At 27.4% G+C, this 25181-nt stretch overlaps 3 protein-coding genes across 5 annotated transcripts; all 3 read right to left on the bottom strand.

The window, feature by feature from the left end:
* Positions 1-1542: 1542 nt before the first annotated feature.
* On the bottom strand, positions 1543-7831 carry LOC124945613 (calcineurin B-like protein 3). Of its 2 annotated transcripts, XM_047486074.1 has the most exons (10): positions 7714-7831; positions 6983-7100; positions 6742-6896; positions 6499-6581; positions 6350-6409; positions 5864-5972; positions 5709-5761; positions 3298-3378; positions 2613-2725; positions 1679-1877 (listed from the first exon to the last, which is right to left on the bottom strand). In XM_047486074.1, the coding sequence occupies exons 3-10, from the start codon at positions 6863-6865 to the stop codon at positions 1820-1822; spliced, it is 681 nt and encodes a 226-aa protein (XP_047342030.1). In that variant the 5' UTR covers positions 6866-6896; positions 6983-7100; positions 7714-7831; the 3' UTR covers positions 1679-1819. The 2 variants fall into 2 exon arrangements, with proteins under 2 accessions (XP_047342029.1, XP_047342030.1); XM_047486073.1 differs by lacking the exon at positions 2613-2725 and having other exon boundaries at positions 1543-1877.
* Positions 7832-9097: 1266 nt separating this feature from the next.
* LOC124945863 (protein FERTILITY RESTORER RF2, mitochondrial) lies at positions 9098-11233 on the bottom strand. 2 transcript variants are annotated; one of them, XM_047486377.1, is made up of 5 exons: positions 11087-11233; positions 10910-10986; positions 10642-10802; positions 10484-10559; positions 9098-9534 (listed from the first exon to the last, which is right to left on the bottom strand). In XM_047486377.1, the coding sequence occupies exons 2-5, from the start codon at positions 10959-10961 to the stop codon at positions 9329-9331; spliced, it is 495 nt and encodes a 164-aa protein (XP_047342333.1). In that variant the 5' UTR covers positions 10962-10986; positions 11087-11233; the 3' UTR covers positions 9098-9328. The 2 variants fall into 2 exon arrangements, with proteins under 2 accessions (XP_047342333.1, XP_047342334.1); XM_047486378.1 differs by having other exon boundaries at positions 10910-11012; positions 11087-11226.
* Positions 11234-15879: 4646 nt separating this feature from the next.
* On the bottom strand, positions 15880-18012 carry LOC124946180 (E3 ubiquitin-protein ligase At1g63170-like). Its single transcript, XM_047486750.1, has 3 exons — positions 17325-18012; positions 16315-16693; positions 15880-16234 (listed from the first exon to the last, which is right to left on the bottom strand). Exons 1-3 carry the CDS (start codon positions 17738-17740, stop codon positions 16085-16087), a joined length of 945 nt encoding a protein of 314 aa, XP_047342706.1. The 5' UTR covers positions 17741-18012; the 3' UTR covers positions 15880-16084.
* Between the last annotated feature and the right edge of the window lie 7169 nt (positions 18013-25181).

The following is a 25181-nucleotide window of genomic DNA, read 5'->3' as shown; positions in this document are numbered from 1 at the left end:
GAAATAAATAAATTAATATTATTATAATAGTGGGACTACGGATGGGATGAGGATCTTGTACATATCATATTCATCATAATCTATTGCTGACGTGGTTGGTTTCAAATCTATTGGGCTTGTTTATATTTAATTATTAGTATAAAACTAAATTTGTATCCTAAAACTCAACTATTAAACCATCTATTTAATCAATCTATTTATTTATTAAAATATGAAAATTATTCTTTACTTTTTTTTTTTCTAATATAAATTAATTATTAAATAAAAATATAGAGAAATAAAGAGTAATTTGATAAAAAAAAAAATATCAATTTTTTTTATACTTTTTATTCAAACAAGATTATTTTTTTTAAAATCCAAACAAAACAAAAAAAATCACCTCCTCAAAATAGCCTTTGGTGTTAAATTCTTGAATTATTTTATACAATAATTTTCTAAATTTATTATAAAAAAAAGAAGAGTATATCACAAAAATGTTATTTAACAACAAAATAAAATTGAATATTTTTTTTTTACAAAAACCAAAATCAGATCGAATATTAAGTAATATTAAAATATCCCAACCCCAAAATTTATAACCGATTCATACATAAAAATAACTCGTATATGTATTTGATCAAATTGAGTCTCTTTATTGGGGCCAGATTTCGGACCTCTTCTTTTAAACCTTACAATTTTGGTTCTTTATTGTTTATTAAAAACTAAATTTTGACTTAATAGTTTAAAATACCAATAACTTATTTATGTACAATTTATAAATAAATAAATAAAAGATCAATGTCACTACCAAATTTCAACGAATTGATAGTTTGGCTACCAAATTTATAGTTAAATTAGTCGCATAAATCTTTTGTTTTTATATAATAAAAATATAACTTTAACAATAAAGAGTACTAAATTGTAAGGCGAAAAAGAAGACGTACTAAACTCCAACAATTTGACCTATATATATATTAAAATTATATTATGCAATATTTATAATTTTCTTAAGTCTCCACATCTCTTCTATCTAATATTATTTGTTGACTTTGTAAGTTACAAATTACATCAAAAATCAGATTGAGAATAGAAGAATTACCGACCGTCATAAAATCTACTCGTTCTCATCCATATATAACACCCTAATTTAACTTAACAAGTAAGAATCAAATTTAATTTTTTAATACCGAAATAAAATGTAACAAATAAAAATATTGAAATGATAAACAATGTGGTTATTGGCCTAATTTTAGCATATGAAAATCTTATTTATCTTGCAAAACCTTTTTTCCCCAAAATATTTAAAAATAAAGATGTCACCATTCTTACAAATGTGGATCTCTTAGTTGGCTAAACACTGAAAGAACATTGTTTCCACATATAGATAGCACCCTGTCTATTATACCATTTTGTAATCTTTCATAGTGATGTGTGAGGTCACTACTCAATGACCCAAATTTAGGAAATCCCTATATAACACCATTTATACTGGTATTCATATAATACAAATATTTTCCTATGTTGATTATTTATTAAAATGATCCACATAAAGCAAGAACACCCTTTTAAAAAAAATATTCTTCACTTGCACATCTAATACAAATATAACAATTCCAACAGAGTATGCAAATAATATCAAGTACAGAAAAAAACACAACAAATTTGGCAACCATTGAATGAATATACTGCCTAATTACACTGCAATTCACCACCAACAAATTCACAGCCATTTTAAACGAAAACAATATGGGATATGCGGTCTCAACATCCTCTCCAAGAAGACAAAACAAACAAACAAACAAATAACAAAAGAAAGAGAAACTGGACGGACCTCCAAAATTCAGGTATCTTCTACCCTCGAGTGGAACACAAAGCTTGGAAATGTTGTTGTTATGTCCCTGTTCATCAAAATCAATTATTTAATCAACTCCATTCTTTATTTAAGTACTTTCCAACATAACTTCAGCGTTTCAAAATTAACTTTTATATCAAGTACTTCAAATTTAAATTATTCTTTATTGATAACTAATTCAACACTTAAATTTACTATTCAAGATTTGCATACACTACAAGGGCTTATTTATAGGTTTATTCCTATTCAAATAATACAGTATTGTTGTTTAATTGAGTGAAAATTGAACTAATTGGTCAGCATTTCTTAAACATCTCTTTCAGCTATTTATATTCTCTTAGGCATTGTTCGAAATCCGGTTATTCAAATAACCAACGTGTTATTAACATTAACCTTATTCATTTGAGGTTACGAAAAAGTGAGTTATATGGGTGAAATGATTTAAAGAGTATAAATATAATGAAAAAATATTATTTTTGAAAAGAAAAGAAAAGTGTATTTCAGTAATTTGGTTGATGATTTGAATGATGAAGGGATGTAGGATATGCTTGTGTATTATTTGAGACTATTTTCAAATAACCTACAGTAATGCCCCTAACTTCAACTTAAGGCTTTCTTAGGGAGAATCGAACCTGACACATTTGATCTCTTAGACAAGACTCTTGTCACTTAAGATATTCTAGTGTGTGTTTTTTGTGTGCTAAATTACTAAATTTAGTCTTTTGTATAAAAGAGTTGATAATGCATAAAATAAATGATTGACATTGTGCTTCGGGCTTACTTGAGATATTGAAGAGTCATATTCTTCAAAAGAGACGGGTGCCTTAAAACAAGACCTCTCCATTCTTCTTTGTCAATCTTTCCGTCATGTTTTGTATCAGCTTCCTCAAAGGTCTAAATCATTTCAAGTGACATTCTTGTCACGTTTTACATAAATGTATAAGGATATTATATGCATGCTTAAACTTGGATAACAATGAACCTATATGCTTATCACATTTTATTATTCGGATCAAATCTACATTTGTTATGTTTGCCAAGAATAGCGTTGATTTAGAAAATAATAAGGATGGTGATTTTTATACCAAATGAAGCAGAAAATTTTACTATAATCTATCATGATCGAAAATAATCTTATACCAAACAAAAAAAAAAATCTCATTTAAGAGATTTTGAAAAATACACTTTTCCATACAGGATCATTTTTTCGGGAAAATAAGTACCAGCAACATAATATGTGAATCATATTCGTAAGGAACGTTTTTAGAGAGTTAGGACTGAAACCTAACCAACTAGGCTAGCATAATCATAATTCAAAGAGCTCCCGATTAGAAAAATGGGGATCAAAGGAAAAAACATGATCAAAGAAACAAGCAGACATGCACAAATGAATATATAATATGCTTTCCATCTTCTCGATATTTAAGGCCCAAATATAGCTGGTGTATGATAAATGAATAATGTACCTTATCAATAATGCTCTCAATGACATCATCAGACAGGTTCATACCAGATTCAGCTAGTGTTGCGACTACCATTTGCTTCACCTATATAAATGCAGAGAGTCCCAGTAAATATCTAAATATTGAATATAGAAGATCAATGGAAGCTTTGACTTTTCAATTATCAACAGAAACATGTAAGGACTTAGAAAAGATATATGATAACAATCGGCATATATGAACATGGGAGTTCAATCCCAATTCCTTTATTTGGTTAAAATGGAATTGTATTTGGAACTATATGAATCCTTGGAATTCTTCATCTATATAAGAGGAATCGTTTGAATTCCTTAGTGTATACTTCTCATTTTATACTTTCACCCTCCATTTCTCTAATATTTGACCCATTGGAAACACTTACTTGAATATGGATCTAGAAGAGAGAACATTTGGAAACTTAACCTTTTTGGTTTCTCATCCAAACTCAAACCCAAAAAGTGTTTCAAAATGGGCCCATATAATTGCAACATGATGATTCATTTTTTCTTAACAAATTTCATTTAATTCAAAGTAGTAGTTTACGCAAAAAGGACAAAAGCAATACAAAGTTAACAGGGGTTGTCGTGGAATCGAATACTACTCACCAGATTAAGAAAACAGTAAGCAGATGTTTTTCACCCGCTAAGACAATAGAATACTTGGTAACATGATAAATTTAAAAGTTATAAATTATATATAATCAATATTATGAGGAAAATGAATTCTAACTATGAATACGAGTTAATATGTTTCAATGATGAGGGAGAATAAAAAGGAAAATATATATATATATAAGTGATGAGATCAGTGAAAATAAAAGAAGAAAAATATAATATGATCAGGTATTGGATACGGAAGGGAGACTAGGGTTCCGAAGGGTCATTCACACCACAACACGTGGGCAAATTAATAGTATTAGGGTTATTATATTTAATTATATTTATTTTGTAATAGAAAAAAATTAACTAGAAATATAGCTAAGGTAGAAAGTGCGAGGATGGAGGCTCTGATACCAATGTTAGAGTTCAAACATTCCAAGAAAAAGTGGTGAGAAGCCACGAGAAATCGAGAAGAGAAATGAAGAACCTTTCATAATTCCATTCAATAATATTGAGTTGTAACTTAGATATGTTTTATACTAGTCTAACACTAAATTGGAAAGGTACGACTATTACCATAATAAATGGAAAGATAACTACTATCCTAAACTAATTAAAATAAATAACAATAGTTAAATGTAATAACACTAATACTATTAATTAGTCCGCCACGTGTTTTCGTGTGATTGGCCCGTGGGAAACCTATTCTCCCATCCGTATCAGTTGTAGTTATATAAATTATTTCAAATACGAGAAGTGTAGGTTCAGAAACATGTAGAAGACCAGTAGCAAATAATATAGAGAAACTATATAAATGTCTTACACATAAAGGTTCATGAATATATTTGTAATGGAATAAGGAAAAAAGAGAGTAAATAATTGTGCGCAGAACTCTATTAGGATTAGAGTTATGAAGTATATGTTTTCCTACATGATGGAATTAGAATTGATCCAATTCTGATTCCATTTCAAAGATTTGATTATAAATTAAATATTCTTTTCACATGCCTTAGTAACAAACGAAACCCTAACAATTAAGAGGAGCAATAAACTCTTTTGACGGGAGGCTTTAAAATGCTAGTATTTCACATGGAAATGGATATTCTAATCATTTCAGAATCAATTAAGCCTTTTTTGGAGAGTGATGTTTTGTCACAAATATCGTCACTCGCCAAAGTGAAAGTGATTTTTTGTCATTTGGTATGAAAAGTGTGACTGAAAACTTCATTTAGTGAAAAGTTTTCAAAAACAATTATTGTCCTACAGATTTTTTTTGGATTACAGTCTTTTGCCAAATGCATTTTGCTTTCATTTTGTCACTTTGCCAAAACAGCATACTAAAAAGGCTCAACAAAGAAAGCAGTTCTAAGAGAGGATTACATGAAGCAAGCTAAAAATATGAACAACTCCACTTTAAGCACACATGATTCTGAACTGTATAATTATATTATATTGATATCTTGTCAACTTCTTTAGCAAGATATTAAGTATAGAAAAAAGAAACTTTGATTCTTTCTTGTGTATACATGACAGTTGTTTAAATAATACCTTTAACCTTCAACATCATTGACTAAACAACACATGATTCTGAGCTGTGAAATTATATTATATTGATATCTTGTCAACTTCTTTTGCAAGATATTAACCACAGAAAAGAAACTTTGAGTCTTTCTTGTGTATACATGGAAGTTGTTTAAAATAATACCTTTAACCTTTAACAATCCTTAAGATAAGTACAGGATAGAACAGGCATAAAAATTAATGTCAAAGTCACGGTTAACTGCTTAAACAAAATACCTCTTGCCTCTCAATGAAGCCTTGCTGCTTGAGATCATACAGTTGGAAAGAAACTGCAAAAATAATTACATATGAGAGGATTAAACTTGGCACAGAAACCAATATGGATTGGTTCGGTATGGATAACAATGGTGTATCCATGTGTTTCAACGTACAATCAATCTTATCTTCAATAGGGGCATTTGGGTGAAACACTGAAAGTGCTCTAGCAAACTCTTCAAACCCCAGTATCCCATTATGTTTTGTGTCAAATAAGTCGAATACCTGCAATCAGTAAAAGGAATATGAGTCGAGCATCACGAGGAAGTAGATTTGATGAATAACATATCATTTGCAGTAGGAAGTATTTCTACTTTTAATCATTGTCAAGCTGACCACGTACACTTACAGACGTGGCCAAAGAATGCATAAATAGGAACTGGCAATTATATTTACATGAATGCATATCTCAGTGTGTGTGCACATAAAATGCTCAGTTTCAGGGAGTTTGTGCAGTAAAAACAATTTCTTCCCCAGTGTCATGTAGAAGATTGACTAATTAATTTAGATGCATGTAATGATCCACACAGAACATGCATAATTGATTTGCATTTAGACCATGAATAGAAACATGGAAGATAGTCTATTGAAAAAACAAATACCCGATCAGCAAAGAGGCTCTCTTTCTTGTTTGTCTTAAACAAGGCCAACTGAAACTCTTCCTGCACATGACAGCAAGATGTTGATAAACAATCATGCTACAAAAAGCCATCACTAGAGTAACTTATCCAATGAATGAGAAAAGATTTACCTTGTTAATCAATCCATCATCAATCACAGCACTACTAATCTTTTTAAACAGCTCATAAAGTGCCTCAATTTCACTCACACTAACTGCATTGGAGTGCAAAAATAATTAATATCAGAAAGAAATACAATAGATTTGTCCATGTCAGCTAAATAAATACTCAAAGCAAAAGATTCCTAATATCTGGAAAACATAAATTTAATGAGAAAAATTAACTGTCAATTGACACAAAGGTAAGTAGCTTACACACAGTCTCCCTCGCCAAAATTTCAGGATCCTCGAGATCTCTAGATGCTCGATACAAATCTAGATCACAACATCTGAAGAAGGGAGCACACAAATTCTTAATCCCGTCTAAACACTGAGACATGGTATTAACTTGGTATCAAAATACTCCATGCCTGCATAGATGAACATGTTAAGAAAACGTGTGCGCAGTTACTACTAAAGGAAAAAAAACATATCATTATAATGTAAAGAAAGCAACCTTTTGACCATTTCCAATTTCTTCTGCAAAGCTGAAGTTCAGCTGATCTCGAAAACTATCGCACGCCTCTATGTTACTATCTGACAAACAGTTTTGTGCCCTAAACGAGAATAGACTTCTAATGAACCAGAAATGACATGATTCAGTATCCCAAGGAGAGCCGAAACAAATGAAAGCAAATGTAAATACTGAAATTATTGTAGTTGGACAATGAAGAAATCAAAACATATACACATCTGAAATGATTCCTCGGCTTCTATTTGAGCAAATCATGTCAGCTAATCGAAGGTAAAGTATAACCTATCTATCTATCTATCTATCAATCAATCTATTTCTGCGTTGTTCTCATCCTTTAGAAGAATCAGTAGATTGGAAACATGAATTTGAAGAGATAACAAGAACCGTAATCAATTAAAACAATTCAACTCCATACCTACTACGCGTATTTCATATGTAGAAGATGATTTGACATGGTAATATCGTATACAAGGAAAGGATCGATAACATAAAACGAAGCGCAACATAAAATGGAGCAATAAATCAGATAAAAACGAGTAAATGAATGGAGAAATCAGATACATGCCTAGTTATTGAAGAATAACAATGCGATGGCGACGGATCTGCCTATCATCGTACTAATATACAATGTTTGATTTGAATCTATGAAGAACAAAATGATAGACGATCATCCGTGAATGCTTATCGAATCGAAGTCAAGCATACGATTTTACCTGTACTGAAATTATTGTAGAGAGTATAGCATAGCTGGAGGAGAGAGCGGAGCGAGAAAACCGTAATGATGATTGAGGAGAGAGAAAGAGAGAGAGAGAGAGAGATAGAACTGATAAATTGAAATTTATTCGATCAATAGATAAATATAAGAGCGGTTCTTTTTATTTTTTTAATCATTGATATATTCATTAGAGAATTAGTTTTCTTTTTCTTAGAAATAAAAATAATTAGGTATTTTCACTTTCCATCCTAAGCTCTAAAATTAGATTGGAAGATAAAACATAAATGGTAAGATAAGGTAAGCATTAATAGAGATGATGTGATTTTAAGAGTGTTAGGTAATAGAGTTGTTCGAATCTAAAATAAAAACAAGAATATTGTTATGTATCATCTTAAACGCTCAATTCTATTGTTTCGACTTTTTTGTGTGAGGCTACAACATTTTTTTAAATATATGATAATTAGTTACATTTGTTATATTGAGTTTGTCATCTGTAACTGAATTTAGAATATTATTTCAATAAGATATTTAAAAAGAACCAAACTCAGACAGTTCCGAAACTGGGTGTTTCTAAATTAATCAACTATATTTAAGTTGTTTTCATCGGGATTTATTGTTTGAGTAAGGCTAAAGTTTAAGTTAACACGACCTCCACACTTAAATAAAAGTGTTATTAGTGAAAATCGAACAATAGATGTTACTTTTGTTCACAAATTAAGTTTTGGCATTCAATCACAAACTCTGGTACACAAATTAAGTTTTGGCTGACATTGATTTTGACCAAGAAAAGTGATCATTGGCCAAGTCCACAAGTAATTTACTTGAAAATACTATTCTTTTTATAATTTTTTTTTGTAAAAGTTTCCTAATGAATCCAAATAAGATAATATCTTCTAAAACAAAACCTAATCAGACAGATTCACCAAGTAAAATACTATTCTTTTTATAAATTTTTTTGTAAAAGTTTCCTAATGAATCCAAATAAGATAATATCTTCTAAAACAAAACCTAATAAGACAGATTCACAAATTTGTTAACAATTCATCACAAACACTAATCCAGAAGTGGTTAACCCTCAAATTCAAACCCAAAAATGGTTCCTTATAAGAAGTGGTTAACCTTGAATAGGAGCAGAACACAAATTTGAACATAAACAACAAATTACAGGTAAGACAAGAGTAATTTAGTGTATTAACCGTAACATGTATCAATCAGTGGATTTGGACTGTCTTTGACAATCAATAGATGCTGTCAACAAACAAGCAATAAAGCAAATTCGTCATTTAAGGAGTTTTTCTTTCGACCCTGATACCAAATAGAATTATAAACTATGCCTATATTCTTTTGGTTCTATAATCTTGTGATATGTCTAGTAATAGTACTTGGTACAAATCTGATCTGGAAGATCTTGGCATTACAACAACTTTTGCGATGAAACTGATGTTGATGTCATATTACATTCATAAATCATAAGAAAAAAAATATGATCTGACTCACAGATAAGGAAAACATCTTCTCTTGAACTAAAAATGGGAAGTATTAGATTAACTCACAAAATTTATGCAAAATAAGAAAATCCCCAACAGCTTTGTTCAGAAGAAAGACCTTTTTTTTCATCTTCTTCTCCTACTCCTAGAATCTCCATAATCTCCTTCACTTTCTTTATCCTTCAACAGTCCAAGAAAGGCAAGGAACCCAAAAAAGAAAAACCCGCCCTTCCAGCCACCACCTCCTCCTCCACCGCCACCTCCTCCATCACCATCATCACGAGGTGGAAATCCATCACCACCATCATCTAGATCTGGTGACTTTTCCTTACCTGTAATTATTTGATCATTAAACCTGAAATCTCATGTTGTGCAAACTATGAATAACTGAACTCTCGTAATCTAGTATTCTAGTAAGACAGTTCAAAAGACAACTTTTAACCCTGAAAATCAATCAAATTACATCATTGTATGGATACAAAATCTAATTCCACATTTTGTCAAATCAATTTACAATCCTACATACCAAGTACTTAAAATTAAATGATGTAATTAGATGTTAAGTATGTTAAAACTGTTCGTCAGATAGTAACATAGAGGCGTGCGATAGTTTTCGAGACCAGATGAACTTCAGCTTTGTAGAAGAAATTGGAAATGGTCAAAAGGTTGCTTTCTTTACATTATAATGATATTTTTTTCGTGTAGTAGTTAACTGCAGACATTTTTTTAGCATATTCATCTATATATGCAGGCATGTAGTATTTTGATACCAAGCTAATACCATGTCTCAGTGTTTAGACAGGATTAAGAATTTGTGTGCTCCCTTCTTCAGATGTTGTGATCTAGATTTGTATCGAGCATCTAGAGATCTCGAGGATCCTGAAATTTTGGCGAGGGAGACTGTGTGTAAGCTACTTACCTTTGTGTCAATTGACAGTTAATTTTTCTCATTAAATTTATGTTTTCCTGATATTAGGAATCTTTTGCTTTGAGTATTTATTTAGCTGACATGGACAAATGTATTATTTTTCTTTCTGATATCAGTTATTTTTGCACTCCAATGCAGTTAGTGTGAGTGAAATTGAGGCACTTTATGAGCTGTTTAAAAAGATTAACAAGGTAAATCTTTTCTCATTCATTGGATAAGTTACTCTAGTAATGGCTTTTTGTAGCATGATTGGTTATGGAACGCCAATTAAACTATCGCACGCCAAATAGTATAAGATGTTAAGTATTTAACATCTAATTTTCAGTTTTAGCAAACACTTAAAGACGGTTCACCTTGAATAGGAGCAACGGTGATAGTTGATGACTCGCGAGTAACTGTTTGTGTCTGCTCGGCTGCACATCTTGCATTCTACAAATAAACGCAAATTTAGACACGAGGATGTTATCACACTCTATTTACAAATAGTGGATTCAGGTAGGAGAAACCATACCAATGCAGCAGATGCGCATATCACAGAAGCTGATTTCAACCGAGTAACATGTCTGATGGGCTGTTTTTTAAATTGCAAGGAGGTCTGGAACTGAGTTGGGAGTGGTCTAAGCCCCCCCAAAGGAAGATAACAGTTGGGTTGTCCTTGATAATGAATAGGTGCTGTAAAGAAGAAGCAATAAAGCTAATAAGACTATAACCCATAACCCATAATCAAGATCATATCAAGGGGGCTGTTCAAGAAGTGATGATAAAACAAATGAACTCACATGAGAGAGTTGTGATAGGGCTAGCAAAAGTACTTGTTGTCAAAGAAGACATCTTTAAGCAAAAAAGAAAGAAACACCTGAAAAATCCAGGACAAAGAAAACCCTATGAAACCCTAGATTTAAGATTGGTCAGTTTGCTGGAAAACAATGAAAGAGATGAAATTGAAGGGATTATACCTTTGATAAATCAAACTAGAATCAAAATTTTCTTTCTTTTTGTGGACAGCGTCTTCTCTTCAACCAGCGAGCGGCGACGGACTTTTCAGGGAGAATGGAAGAAAAAGAGAGAAAAACAAGCTTGAGCTTCTGAGATAAGAAAAAGAAGCAAATAATAATAATAATTAAAATATGTCTGATCCGAAGCTATATAAATAAATAAATTTAAGACATTAAAATGTAATCTTTGTTTTTTTTTTTCATCTTAGTACCAATAATATCTCTCTCTAATAAAATAAATATTAAATAAAAAAATATAGATAAATTAAAATTAATTTTCATTAATATATTAATAAATATTTAAATTAATATTAATTTTATAAATCACTATTATTATAATAATATAGTATATTATAATTTTAGTTATATTGTATTTTTATTTTTATTTAATATAATTAATATAAAAATTTATATTAAATAAATTTGATAAGATAATAATAAAAAACAAATAAGTTTATTAGAATAATTATTTAAAATTAATTTATATAAAAAAAAGTTGAATAAATTTCTTTATAAATATTTAATGTAAAAGAGATATATTTATAAATTAATTAATAATTTTTATTTAACTTTATTTTCAAGTATAATTATTTATTTAAATTATTTAAAATTTAAATGTTATATCCGATAATATAGTAAGTTAAAATTTTATTTTTATTTTGAATTTATTTTTATTTAATATAATTTTTTTAAAATGAAATATTTTATTAATTTAATTTATATAAAAATAAATTTATAATGTAATAAATCAATATATGATATATATATATATATATTAATATTAATTTGTAATAATATAAAATTAAATATTTAAGTAAAATATAATTTTAATATTTTAATTAATAAAATAATTTATTTGATTGTTGGGATTTGGTATAAACTCAAATAACCTAAATATATATATAAAAAATAATAATAAAAGAATAAAACTCTGATTTTCAATCAGATAATTGATCAGAAATTGTAAATTTGTCTTTATTTTATTTTGTTTATAAAAGTAACTATAAAATAATAATAATAATAATAATAATAACATTCAATTGTATAGAGTCAAAATTTTTAATATATAATATTATAAATTATATATTTTATCGTATAATATTATATATATATATTTTATAATATGTTAATTTTATCTTTATATATTATATATAATAATATTTTTTTCTATCGTAACTCTACGTAATAATATATTCCTTATTTCTTTCTCTATATCATATATAATATATTAATTTTTTTCTATATATTATAATTTATAGAAATAAAATATATATTACCTAATGAATATAATTATATACATACATATATTTATAAATTAAAATAAAATATTTAGAAAATAAAACAAATTAAGATTTTAACTAAATTAAATAAATTTAATAAATTTAATAAATTTAATTTTTCTTTAACTATAGTAACATCATTAAAATAAATTTTAATATTATTTTATCTTTCAATTTGTGCATTTGATAAATAGATTCATGTTGTTGGGCATGTGCAATCATATTAAAACGTTAAAATAATTATAATTGAAAATATAAAAATCAGAAGAAAAAGTATGAACATAACAGAATGGTGAGATAATATTAAAAGTTTAAACCAAACTAAATAAATAATATAAAATACAAATAAAATAACATAATTTTGTTTTTTTCAAAAATAATAATAATAAATTGAAAGAATAAGTCTACTTACAACAAAACAGTAGAAAAATAGTCTCAACATGATATTTTTAATTTTCATTGATATAAAATTAGTGTAATCACTATTATGTAAAATTTAATAATGTTTGTAATTTATATAGTTACACAGGCAAGATTTATTACCATTATCCTACAACTACATAAATCTATCATATTTTTTTCTAACTGATTATAAGCATAGGCATGTATCAACTAATTGATACTTGTCTAATGAAATGTAGCATCATCCTTTTTTATCAATTTATTTAAATGTAATCATTAGAACACATGATCTCAACTCTTTCATTTTGTAGTTTTGATCCACATTTTCCTTTGATAATGGGTCAATCTTCACTTCTCAATGAAATAATTTTACAAATAATGGCTCCCACAAAAACAAATTCCGATAATTTTATAATATTTTTTATGTTTAAGAACACTTTAATAATATTTCGTTTTAATTTTTTACCCTATATGATGTCCTCCTATAGTCTAGGAGACCAACCGGGCTGGCGATACCATGGGACATGCAGATTAGTTTCGCTTCAGCAAATCTAGAAGCTTTGTGAAACGATAAACATGTGTAATCTTCGATAAACATTCATCCGAAACGAGGTAATCGAACTTTTTAACCCTTTATTAATCTAAACTTTTGTAAACATTCGTCTTTACATTATGTTTTTATCTATAGTTTTTATTGATCATTCAACAACTTTGTAAACCTTGCGAGACTATAGACATGTGTGTAATTTCCGAGAAACTTTAATCTTTACCCGCAAGATAATCGATTCTTAGCTCTTTAATCTTTCTATTAATTTACAGATTTTGTAAACATCAATATTTATTTTAAGGGTGTATATGCTTGTTTAATCAATTTGTTTTTATGTACTTTAGATTTAGGAATTTTAATCTTCTTTTTTATGTCCTCCTTAAATTTGTATTGTCTATTGAGAAATGTTATACAATGACAAATATTAATACACTATAGATGGAGACATTAGTGATATTAATGTATGTGACTTATATGTATGAGATATATGGAAAGGAAAATATTGTTTAATAATGCATTTGGAATATACGATTGATTGTCTCCCTCTCGATTTTATTTAGATGTAACACAATAACTATGAACTCTGCATTATCAAAAGTACCGTACTTTTATTAAAATTTGTCTTCATTTTTTTCTTTTTCAAAAGTTTTGTTACTCACCACCTTCATTCGAGATCTCGTATCTCTTGCTCATTGATACTAACGTCATATATATGGTTTTAAGTTTTGGAATAATTTGACCCTTATTATTTGTGTTGAGTGTCTTGAATATTTATTTCATGTTATTTATAATTATTCAGAAAGACAATATTCAATAACAACCACATAACACATTTATTATTATTATAATATTGTAAATTTTGTGTGGACATAAGACTACAAAAACTAACTTAGCATTCTTGATATGTTTTTATCACACTAGCTAGTACTATTAAGAGAACTTTGTTCTCATTTATTTGATTCAACATTCATACAAGATATATTAATTGTTCTTCATAGCCATATGTCCAACATCTGAAAACAACATATTGAAATTCACTTTACTTTAATAAGAACTTAAGCTAGCAAGTGTTTGAAATTGAATTTTTGCTCATGGCAATCAATTATCATCACTTATTAATTTTGATGTATTTTGAGACATGTATCACTTCATATTGATATTTTCCTCTTGGCAGAGCTTATAATGTGTCAGCTCGCCACATCAACACTCAATAAGTTGTCCAAAATTAAAAGTTTATTAGGCTAATTAAAAAAAGTTAACTGAAATATTGTGTATAAATAGGTAAAACGTTTTCATCATTCATACAAATAGTAGTGGCAATAGAAAAGAGAATCTTAGATTTTTAATGTTCATAACTCAAGTATTTACTTTTTTTTATATAATTTTAGTTAAAAATAAGAGACTAAGCTGAAATAAAATTTATATGAACTATAATTTGTTTGTTTGCTTACCATTTTCAATCAATATATCAGCTTCATATGCATTGATAAGAGATGGATTCCAATATTTTGTTTTTGATTAAGCCTATTATGAAACTATTTTAGGCAATATAGCTTAATTATTAAATCTTATATTTTAATACATGAGATGATAGTATTTAGAAGTTATTTAGACAAATATTCGAAATTGAACAATTAATTATCAGCTTAAAATCTCTTTGAAGTGAACTAACATTTTTTACCTCCTTTAGCCGAAAATTATGTGACCATCACATGGATAAAAAGAAAGTCATGTTAGGTGACTTAATTTTAAGATATTAAATAATTTTTTTCCTTAAGAAAAAGACACAAGTACCCAATGAGAATGCACATTTAAATAACGACTGAAATAATAAATTGGGCTCTTTATTGAGGCCAATTACAATTTGGGACATCTTATTTCAAATCTCACAATTTAAGATTCTTTATTAGGGATCGATTACAATTTGAGACATCTTCTTCCGAATTTCACAATTTGAGACTCCGCATTGTCAGGTATAAAATGAAGTTTTACTTTAAAGGATATGAAGTCCTTAAAAAAATATATTAGGTAACCTTAATAATTATAAAAAATAGTATTTCATAATTGTTTACTTGAATTTAAGGCATAATTTATCTGTATTCAATCTTATGAAATGAAAGATTTTGGTTTAGATTATTGTTAATCTTCTTTTGTTTAACAAAAATCTCTGGAATATAGATGATTTTTTCACTTAAAGTACTTTAGGCAGAATGTTTTTTATTATTATTAAACATTTTTGAAAAATAAAGTTAGTCCAAAAAAATTGAATGCTTTTTAATGTTTAAACATTTTTTACTTTAACTATAAATTGGGTTACTTATTGAATAACTAAAATGAAGATGATTGGAACAAATCCACAAAGGATAGGCCCATCCAAGAATTAATTAGATGCCCTACCCCTAGCCCTGATTTCAATATAAAAAATTGCAAAATTAAAGACAAGAATCATAAAATAAAGATATAATAGTTTTAAAAAATAGAGATATGAATACAACATAATTATACATTTTTCTACCAAAAAGAAATCACAAAAAAATTACTGCAACAAAAAAAAAGTAAAAAAATTATACACTTTATCCACATGAAAGAAAAAAAATATTTTCTTTCACCAAGTTACTGGCCAATAAGCTCAAAGTAACTCATGACATTATAGTGTGCTATCTACTCTCATTATTTTTTACCTAAAAAAACAGTTTTTTTTCAAGTGGGTTACAGGATATTTTGGTAATTTCATTTGTAATCTAATTCTTGTTTGCAAAGAGGACAAGATGATGTTATTCTCAGCCATTGATCAACACACTTCAAGTGAAATATGTGTGAACATGGCAATTGCCTTATTTCCTCATTGTCATTATACTTGGCCAAACAAATGCAACATTCCTAGTACAATAACATCAAATGAAAAGATTAGTCATTTATAATTGATAATTTTTATAATCATTATAACTATAAAAACTTACCGCAATTTGATGATCATTGTCAAGATTCGATTTTCCATGCTCCAAATCAACAAATCGTTTGTTATTATTAAACGTCCATTTCATTAATTTTGAAATTTGGTCTTCAGACGCTCCTCGAACAAGAGAACCCGTGTTCATGTTGTATCCGACTATGGTACTAATAAGAGGCACACAACAACACAAAAAGACAAACAAAACGAAGGGAAAAGAGTAGTTGATAGCGTTCCATGTAAGCAAGGAGATGCAGAGGACGTGGAGCTTTGGCGCTCGACGAAAGGATCCAACTCGAGCATCGAACACCCAAATGTTGCCCATTACGAACCATATCGCAAAGAACAAATCCAAACATGTTCGACAATTGATCATTAATCTCATGCTCCTAATTAATCAAATAAAATAATTGTTAGTCTTATATTTTTAAGTGTTCATATGTAAGTATTTTTATCCTTTTTAACTTGTTATGATCTATAACTTTATAATAAAACATTTTTTGAATACTTAAAATAATTAGTTTTTATTAATTAATAGATAATCGAGTAATATAAACAATTACTTCGAATAATATATTATAAAAAATTAGAAATTATACGACTATATTTAAATCTAAAAATTCTTTATAAAATATTAAAAAATTCAAATCAATTTATAAACTTTATATTTCGGCCCAAGTCAAAATAATAATAATAATAATAATAATAAATAAATAAATAAAAAGTGCAGAACCATTTATAGTATAAATGTAACAATTAATCATATAAATTAATTTATTGTTAATAATAATATAAAACTATTATATTTATTAAATATATCATCAAATATAACTAATCAAATTTTCATTGAGCATCACAAATGTCAAGGATACGTGAGGTACCATATCTTTAAACATATTAAATTTTATTTTACCTATCATTTCAAAATATAAATTAGACAACTTTTTTAACTCAAACAACTTTAAATAATCATTTTTATCTCAAAATAATAATTGTTTGAACAGAAAATAAAAATGATACCTTGGTTCTTCTTCTCCGGCGAGTCTCTGTTGTTCTTCATCGGAAAGGACAGCCCTATATAAAATCCGGTAACGAAAGTAAAGAACAATAAGACTAAACCCACAGCCGCCGCCATAACCAGCCAACCAAATTCTCATAGGCCAAACAGGTCTTTCATCTTTAGAAACAAACAGAGTATTTACAATCACAACAAGTTGAACAATCATCCCTAACAATTCCATCACCATCCAAGAACCAGAATCAAACGGATTAGATCCAAGATCAGACCTTGATCCATTCTGATAATGAAAAACCCTTCTCAGAAAACTATACCACCTAGCCCTCGATATCCTCACTGCAAGATTCCGGCCAAGAGACCTTCTCCGGTCGTCAGGGGAAGGGAGAGAGACGGTGGTTCTATTGCAATGGATGATCATGTTGTTTAACTAAAGATTTGATCTTTTTGAATCAAAAAACCCACAAAAGAAATTGGGTATTAGAGAGAATGAGATGATTTGTAGATATAGGGTGAAAGGTTGTGAAATTTTGATGTTGAGATGATACCAAGAATCAAGCTATTTAAGTTGCTTATGTTCTAAGTGAAATTGCAGAGAGATGGATGGGGAAGAAGAAGAAGAAGAAGATGAAGAAATTTAAACGGTTGGCCTAACTTCCATCGGATGTTTTGTTTATAGGACAAGCAAAGGAGAGAGATCAACAACCTCTCCTAGAACTTGTTTGATGTTTGATTATTTTAAAATAATTTAGGATTGTATATTATATTTATATGGTTTATTTGAAAATTAATATTGGGTCAATCCTATTCGTTCTTAATAATTGTAAAAAAAAAAATAATAATAAATAAAAGAAAAAGAAAAAGAAAAAAGTATGTGATTTTGTTTTTATTTAATATAAAAGAAGTTGTTGAATTAGTGGAGACTATTCTAAAGTAAAAAGTGAATGCAAAAGTAATATTTTTATTAATTTTTAAATAATGTTACAAAAAATGTTTATTTTTTATCTTTTATAAAAGTTTTTTTTAAGAAAAATCATGTTAGAAGTTATTTAGATTAATTGATTAAAATATTTTTATTTAATATTTAAAATATTATAAAAAATAAACTGATTATTTCACTATCTCTCGTCCATCAACATCACTTATTAAAATACTAAAATACTTTTTATTTAAAATTATTATTTTTTATTTTATTTATATATATTAACACCATTTAAATCATTTTATCAAAAAAAAAATCTCTTTCAAAATCATCATTTTTTTTTTCTTTCTATTTCCGAATTATTCAAATAAACCTAACGAACATGCCCTTATGAAATTTATGGTAAGAGGTGAGACATTTAGTCTCTTAAACTTGGTTGTAATTTATTTAAATAAATTAAGGTTTAATAAATAATGTTGATAATTTGTTTGTTAGATAATTGAGTAAAATCATTGATAAGAGTACTAATAAGTTAAAAAAGAAAAGAAAAAAGAGCAACAGGCTAAGAGAAACTTGTTTTCTATTATTAACTTTATTTTATTTGACTCATAAATTATAATACTTAAAATAATATGTTTCTTATTAATTATGTAATCACATGTCTTTTAGTGTTAAATTGACTTTTAAAACATGAACCAACTATACAACATATATAGTTTAACCGTAAATTAGTTATTTTATCCCCTTTTAGATGACATATATATATACTAGTCTAAGATTATATGTGAGCTTGGCAGACACAATATTTGGAAGTTGTTGTCTGACTTTTATTTTTGTTTTTAACTGTTTTTAGTATAATAAAAATGTTCATATTTCTAGAAATAGGTTAATTTACTAGTCTAAATTAATAATTTGATCTGTTAAAATGAAATAATAAAAAAATAAAACTCACTGACCTAACTCAAAGATAAATGTCTTATGATCATATATATTGAAGATTTTACATTCAATTCTTACTAAACTAAAATGATATATTTTACATAAACTCAAACAAATTGAGACTCACGCTTTCAATTATTTGATTTGACTTTTGAATTTTTATATTTTAAACTATTTGAAACATTGTTTTTTTGTAGCTGATGTCTATAGTGACAATATTGTTTTCCTATATTTAGTTAATTAGAGAAAAAAAATGTGAATAATTAAAACCTAGAAAAAGCAATCCAGATTTGAGCTCAAATAGGAATTGGACTTTTAAAAAAAATAAAAGAGTGGTATTTATTGTTTGATGACTTTTCTTTCTTATAGTATTCAAACACAATTTTGACCACAGAAAATAATAAACATCTTAATTTACAAGACACGTGGATTGATGATTCTTGATGGATCGATAGTGGAGATTTGACACTCGGATGCCACGTCATACCATGTCGACAAATTGTAAGAACATAACAATTATTATTAAATATTTGAGTATAAAAAAAATACACGTACCGACATATAGTTGAATTATAACAATTGAATTGATGTCGACGACCTCAATGGATTCGGATATCCAACAAAGCACCAAAATATAATCTTTCCGAAAATCGATTTGGACAATATAATCATTCAACTACAACTTATTTGAAAATACTTTTATGATATTGGTTCTATATTTTTTATTTATTAAAATGAATACTAATTATCTACAATTTTATTAAAATGTTTATTTTTCAGTAATATAGTTCATTACATCTAAAATTCAGTATTTAACCATTAAAATTTAATTTTATCACTCACCCAAGTTTAGTTCTATCTAGAAAAAGAAAAACATCCTCCATGTTTTTCTTTTCTTTTCTTTCTTAATATTTGCAAGGATTTAGTTTGGAGTTTATTTTTTGTTTTCTATATTATGTTATATTTTTTTTAATTATTTAATTTATGAATTAAAATATTTTTATAAATTTTACATAAAAAAATATAATAATTTAATTAAATATATTTTGTAAATAAAAAAACCAACATCAAACAATCATGTCTTGAAGATGAAAGATCTGTTTTTTCTTTAAAATTGTTGGTTAATTTATTTAAATAGGAAGTCGGTTTGAGGGAGTAATTTGACACGTGTCTACATGAGATAGATGATGATGTGTCCATCTCACATCTTCCAGAAGACAGTTGACGTCATTCTTATCTTATTATTTCACCAATCCTATCCGAACATGTTTTTACTTTCTCTTTTTAAATAAATATTATTATAAAATGATTAATCTTTTACCAAATGACCAAAACTAAGTACGCATGATTAATATATTTAAATAATTTTGTTTTCTATTAAATTTATTAGTGTCTAGTTCGGATTTTTAGATTAATTTTAAGTTTAGAATAAAGAAAAATGATAATGATTTGAAGGAAGTAATTTTTTTTTTATAAAATGATTTAGGTAATAATATATAATAATAAAATAAAAAAATATAATTTAAAATATATAATATTAAATTGAGTGATAATTAATAAATTGAATAATGTAATTAATAAGAAGAAAATGAAATTATATCTAATTAGTTAAGATTAATTAAAGTACTCTTAACAACAAAAGACAATTTTCTGCCGTCTATGTTATATATTAAATTAAAATTGATTATTTTAGGTGAGTTATTATCATTTTTCATGCTCTCCATCTAAATTTATAAGATTTTATTGGTCTCATAAGTTTGTAATATAATTCAGAGTAAATATTTTGTAATATAATTTGTCCATTAAGTTTGCATATTTTGTGTGTATAATAGTCTCCATGAATGATTTATCTTTTAATTAAATATTTGAATTATTAATCAAAATAAAATTAACTTCTATTTTAATTTTTTTTTTCAAAGAACCCTAATAGTATTGGTCCTATTGAGAAACGAGGATAATCTTAAAATTAAGTTTTCCTCATGGTTTGTCTTGATCATTAATATATATATTAATATATTCCCACTTGTCAAATGAATTGATTTTTAGTAGGATAATTTGGAAATTGTGTAGATTGGTGTGAATAATAAAGAAATGAATTATCAAATTGGCCCACTTTAAAGACAAATCATTTTCCGGTGATGTTAGAAATTAAGAATAAAATAAATTCATTAAGAGAGATTACCAAATGGACTAACAACTAGATTCAAGTTAGCTGAATTCAAACTTCTCAATTCTCATAAGCAACTATCTTAGAATTCCAACATTATCTACATGAATTTATTCCACAAAAATATTCTAGATATTTACTAGTCACGGTAAATAATAATTGATTGTATCTCTAGGTAACATATACGATAATGACTTATCATAATACAACAGTGAATAACGCTTAATACAAAAAAACGAAATATTTAATCGAATTTTTGACTCTCAAAATTTCTCCCAACAAAACCGAATAAAATTTTAGCGAACAAATTATAACAATGCTCCACATTACAACTATCCATATTTTATAGCACATAACGTCTTATTCAAATTGAGATATTTACTTGCGTCCTAACAAAATCAAAACTTTGTTATGAGAAAAACTATCTCTAATGTTTGTTTTTTATATTTAATTGGACAAAAGAAATCAATATTAAACATTACTTAACTATGACATTTTTACATTTTACGTATAACAATGAAAACAAGTCATAATATGTCGTAATTAGATTTTTTACACTACATAATGTGTCGTCTCAAAAACTAATCAATGATCCATCCCAAGACTAATCTAAATTGCTAGCGAAAACTCTTACCCATAGAATCAATTCTCCTCCAAATACTACACCAAGCTTAGTGATTAGACATTTTGGTGAATCAATTAAATTAATCATGACTATACTTGCATCTCATTATCGATCCACAAACTATTTCACTCCGATGCAAATAAAAACAAAATTAATGATTGTTATTATAGATAATATTATTAAGAGAAAAATATAAGGTTGTTGACATTAATAAGTATATTACTCAATTCACAAGCAAATCGATAGGTTAAAACTATGAAAATTACATACCTATTTCAATGTTTACTAATGCAAATGTACTCAAATAATAATAACAAATTAACTTCAGAAAAAACACTCAAATTCAATACATTGCACAACATTTTGATATAAATGAATGAAACTTATTTTTAGAAACATTCAATTAAAGCTTTGTAGTAAGAAAATTCACAAGTCTTTGAGAACATATATAGTTTTCTAAATCTATTTGTCATTCATAATATGAAAACAATCTTATATAAAACTTGAAAAAAAAAATATAAATGAGATAATATGGATTAAATTTTAATAAGTTTATATATATATACACACACATGAGCTCAAACCCACCCTATACAAAATAATTAATAAATTTTGTAGTATTGAAAATTACCTAATTAATCTCATAATTTTTTTTAATTTAATTTAATATTTACTTCCTTAATTCTAAAAAAAGAAAAAACTAATTTTCATTTACTTGTTTTATTCATAATTTATTTTGTAAGCACACATAAACTCTAAATCTTAAATTTGTCTATAAATATAGTTATTTCAAGATATAACTATTATGGTATTTGATTTTTGTGTCATTTATAGCATATTTTTTTATTTATAAATATGAAGACATTTACACAAAATTTGTGATAGAGATTATGATATATATATATATATATATATATATATATATATATATATATATATATATATATATATATATATATATATATATATATATATATATATATATATATATATATATATATATATATATATATATATATATATATATATATAAAATGTAGCCAAAAAATGTTTCAAGGAGACTGATACCAACTTTTATTACTGCTAGACTAGAAGAGGGGATATCTATATATATAAATAAATACATACAAGAAGACAAACATATATATAGTTATTTCAAGAGATAAACATTATGATATTTTATGTTATTTTTATCATTTATCCATATTTTTATTTACAAATATGTAGACATTTATAAAAGATTTAAGATAGAAATTATGTTATATGTGGACACATTGACATATAAATTTATGTGACATTCTCCAAATTTATTAGTGACACAGATAAAACAAATTAATATATATGTTGGGAAGAGTAAGTAGAATAACCAATTACAATAATAAAAGTTTTTGTTATAACCTAAATTTGAACAAACTAATCACTTACAAAAATAAGAAAATATCTCCTGATCTAATTATAAAACAAAATTATATTAATGTTTATGGCTAAAATTATTTTAAAACTTTATAATGACAAAATTTATTCATTCAATAACTTTTCTTTAGATAATCATACAAAGGAGTGAAGATGAACAAATTTGTTTACAAGAGAAGTTGGTAAGTGAAAGTAAATAGAAAATAATTTTATTTTTTTTATAATGTTTTACAACATCTAATTTGCATGAAAACACACATATCTAAGTAAAACGGTAAATAAGACATGACCAAAGTGCATAAATAGTTTTTATATACATACATATGCCTTTTCTTTCTTTCTTAGAGTTTTTATTTAGTTTATATATATATATATATATATATCACTGGTGAAAAAAGGGTCAAAACCGAGAGTTTGAACTCTCGGTTTTGACCCTATAACTTTCGGTGAAGACACCTTACCGAAGGTTTTAGTAACCCTCGCAATCCCTCGGTATTGACACTCTCGGGACTTCCATAAAGAGAAAAACCGAGAGTTATATGAAAACTTTCGGTTTTTTCTCTTTGTGGAAAAAACGAGGGTTTTACAAGAACTTTCGGTTTTTCTCTTTTTGGAAAAACCGAGGGTTTTATAAAGACCTTTCGGTTTTTCTCTTTTGTGGAAAAACCGAGGGTTGTATATAGACCTTTCGGTTTTCTTCTTTTTACAAATAACCCTCGGTTTTTACCCGAAGAGGAAAACCGAAGGTTATTTACAAAACTCTCGGTTTTCCTCTTCGGGTAAAACCGAGAGTTTTCCACTAACTCTCGGTTTTCTCCTTTTCAAGAAAACCGAAAGTTATATTAAAACTCTCGGATTTTACCCGAAGAGGAAAACCGAGAGTTTTGTAAATAACCTTCGGTTTTCCTCTTTAGGATAAAAACCGAGGGTTTGTCATATAACTCTCGGTTTTCTCTTTGGCTAAAAACCGAGAGTTTTCTAATATCTCTCGTTTTTTCCAAAAAGAGAAAAACCGAGAGATTTCAATATTACTTTCGGTTTTTTCCCCTAAATTTTTAAAAATGTGCGGATTATTTTGCTCGCAACCAAAACCTAACCAAAACCTGTTCAGCCAAACCAATATATACAGCAAAATGTGCGGATAAAAGAAATGCAGCATACATTAAACGATCACATTAATTGATCGTGAACATTACAAAATTCGAAACCAAACAAATATTCCGAACAATCTGTTATAAGTTCAACTACTATAATGAAAACATGTTCATAATCGAAACAACCTTAGCTTGTGGGGGGAGGAGGTGGTTGTTGCCTCATATATAATTCGACTCTCTCCATTCTCGCGTTCATCTCTGCCTTCTCCCTCTCCATTCTCGCGTTCATCTCTGCCTTCTCCCTCTCCATTCTTTCCACAATTTCTTGCTTTTCCAATTGCAATTCATCCATTTTCCGCCTTCTTTCTTCATCTCTCTTCTCCAGTTCCTCCAGCTTGAGCTTCATTATTTGATTCTCTTCTAACAATCGCTCATTGTTTCGCTGTGAACTGTTTCCACTACGACGATCATCACGAAAGTGTGTGGGCCGGACGCCTGATCCCATTCCGAACACGACCCCGTGTTTTTGTTGTCCGAACACCCTCTCCGTCAATTCAAAATCCGATATTCCGGGTTCGTTACTAACAACCTCCTCCATCTCAGCCTGCACAATTCAAATAAAATATCATTTATATAATAAAAAACTAGGCATATTCAATTCACTTACAATTTTCTCTTGCACGTGTTCGTTCGGGACGGGTG

This window comes from Impatiens glandulifera, chromosome 7 (assembly GCF_907164915.1).
Source record: "Impatiens glandulifera chromosome 7, dImpGla2.1, whole genome shotgun sequence".
NCBI lineage: Eukaryota > Viridiplantae > Streptophyta > Magnoliopsida > Ericales > Balsaminaceae > Impatiens > Impatiens glandulifera.
Note: the sequence above shows the minus strand (reverse complement) of the source record. Positions and strands in the feature narration are given on the sequence as shown.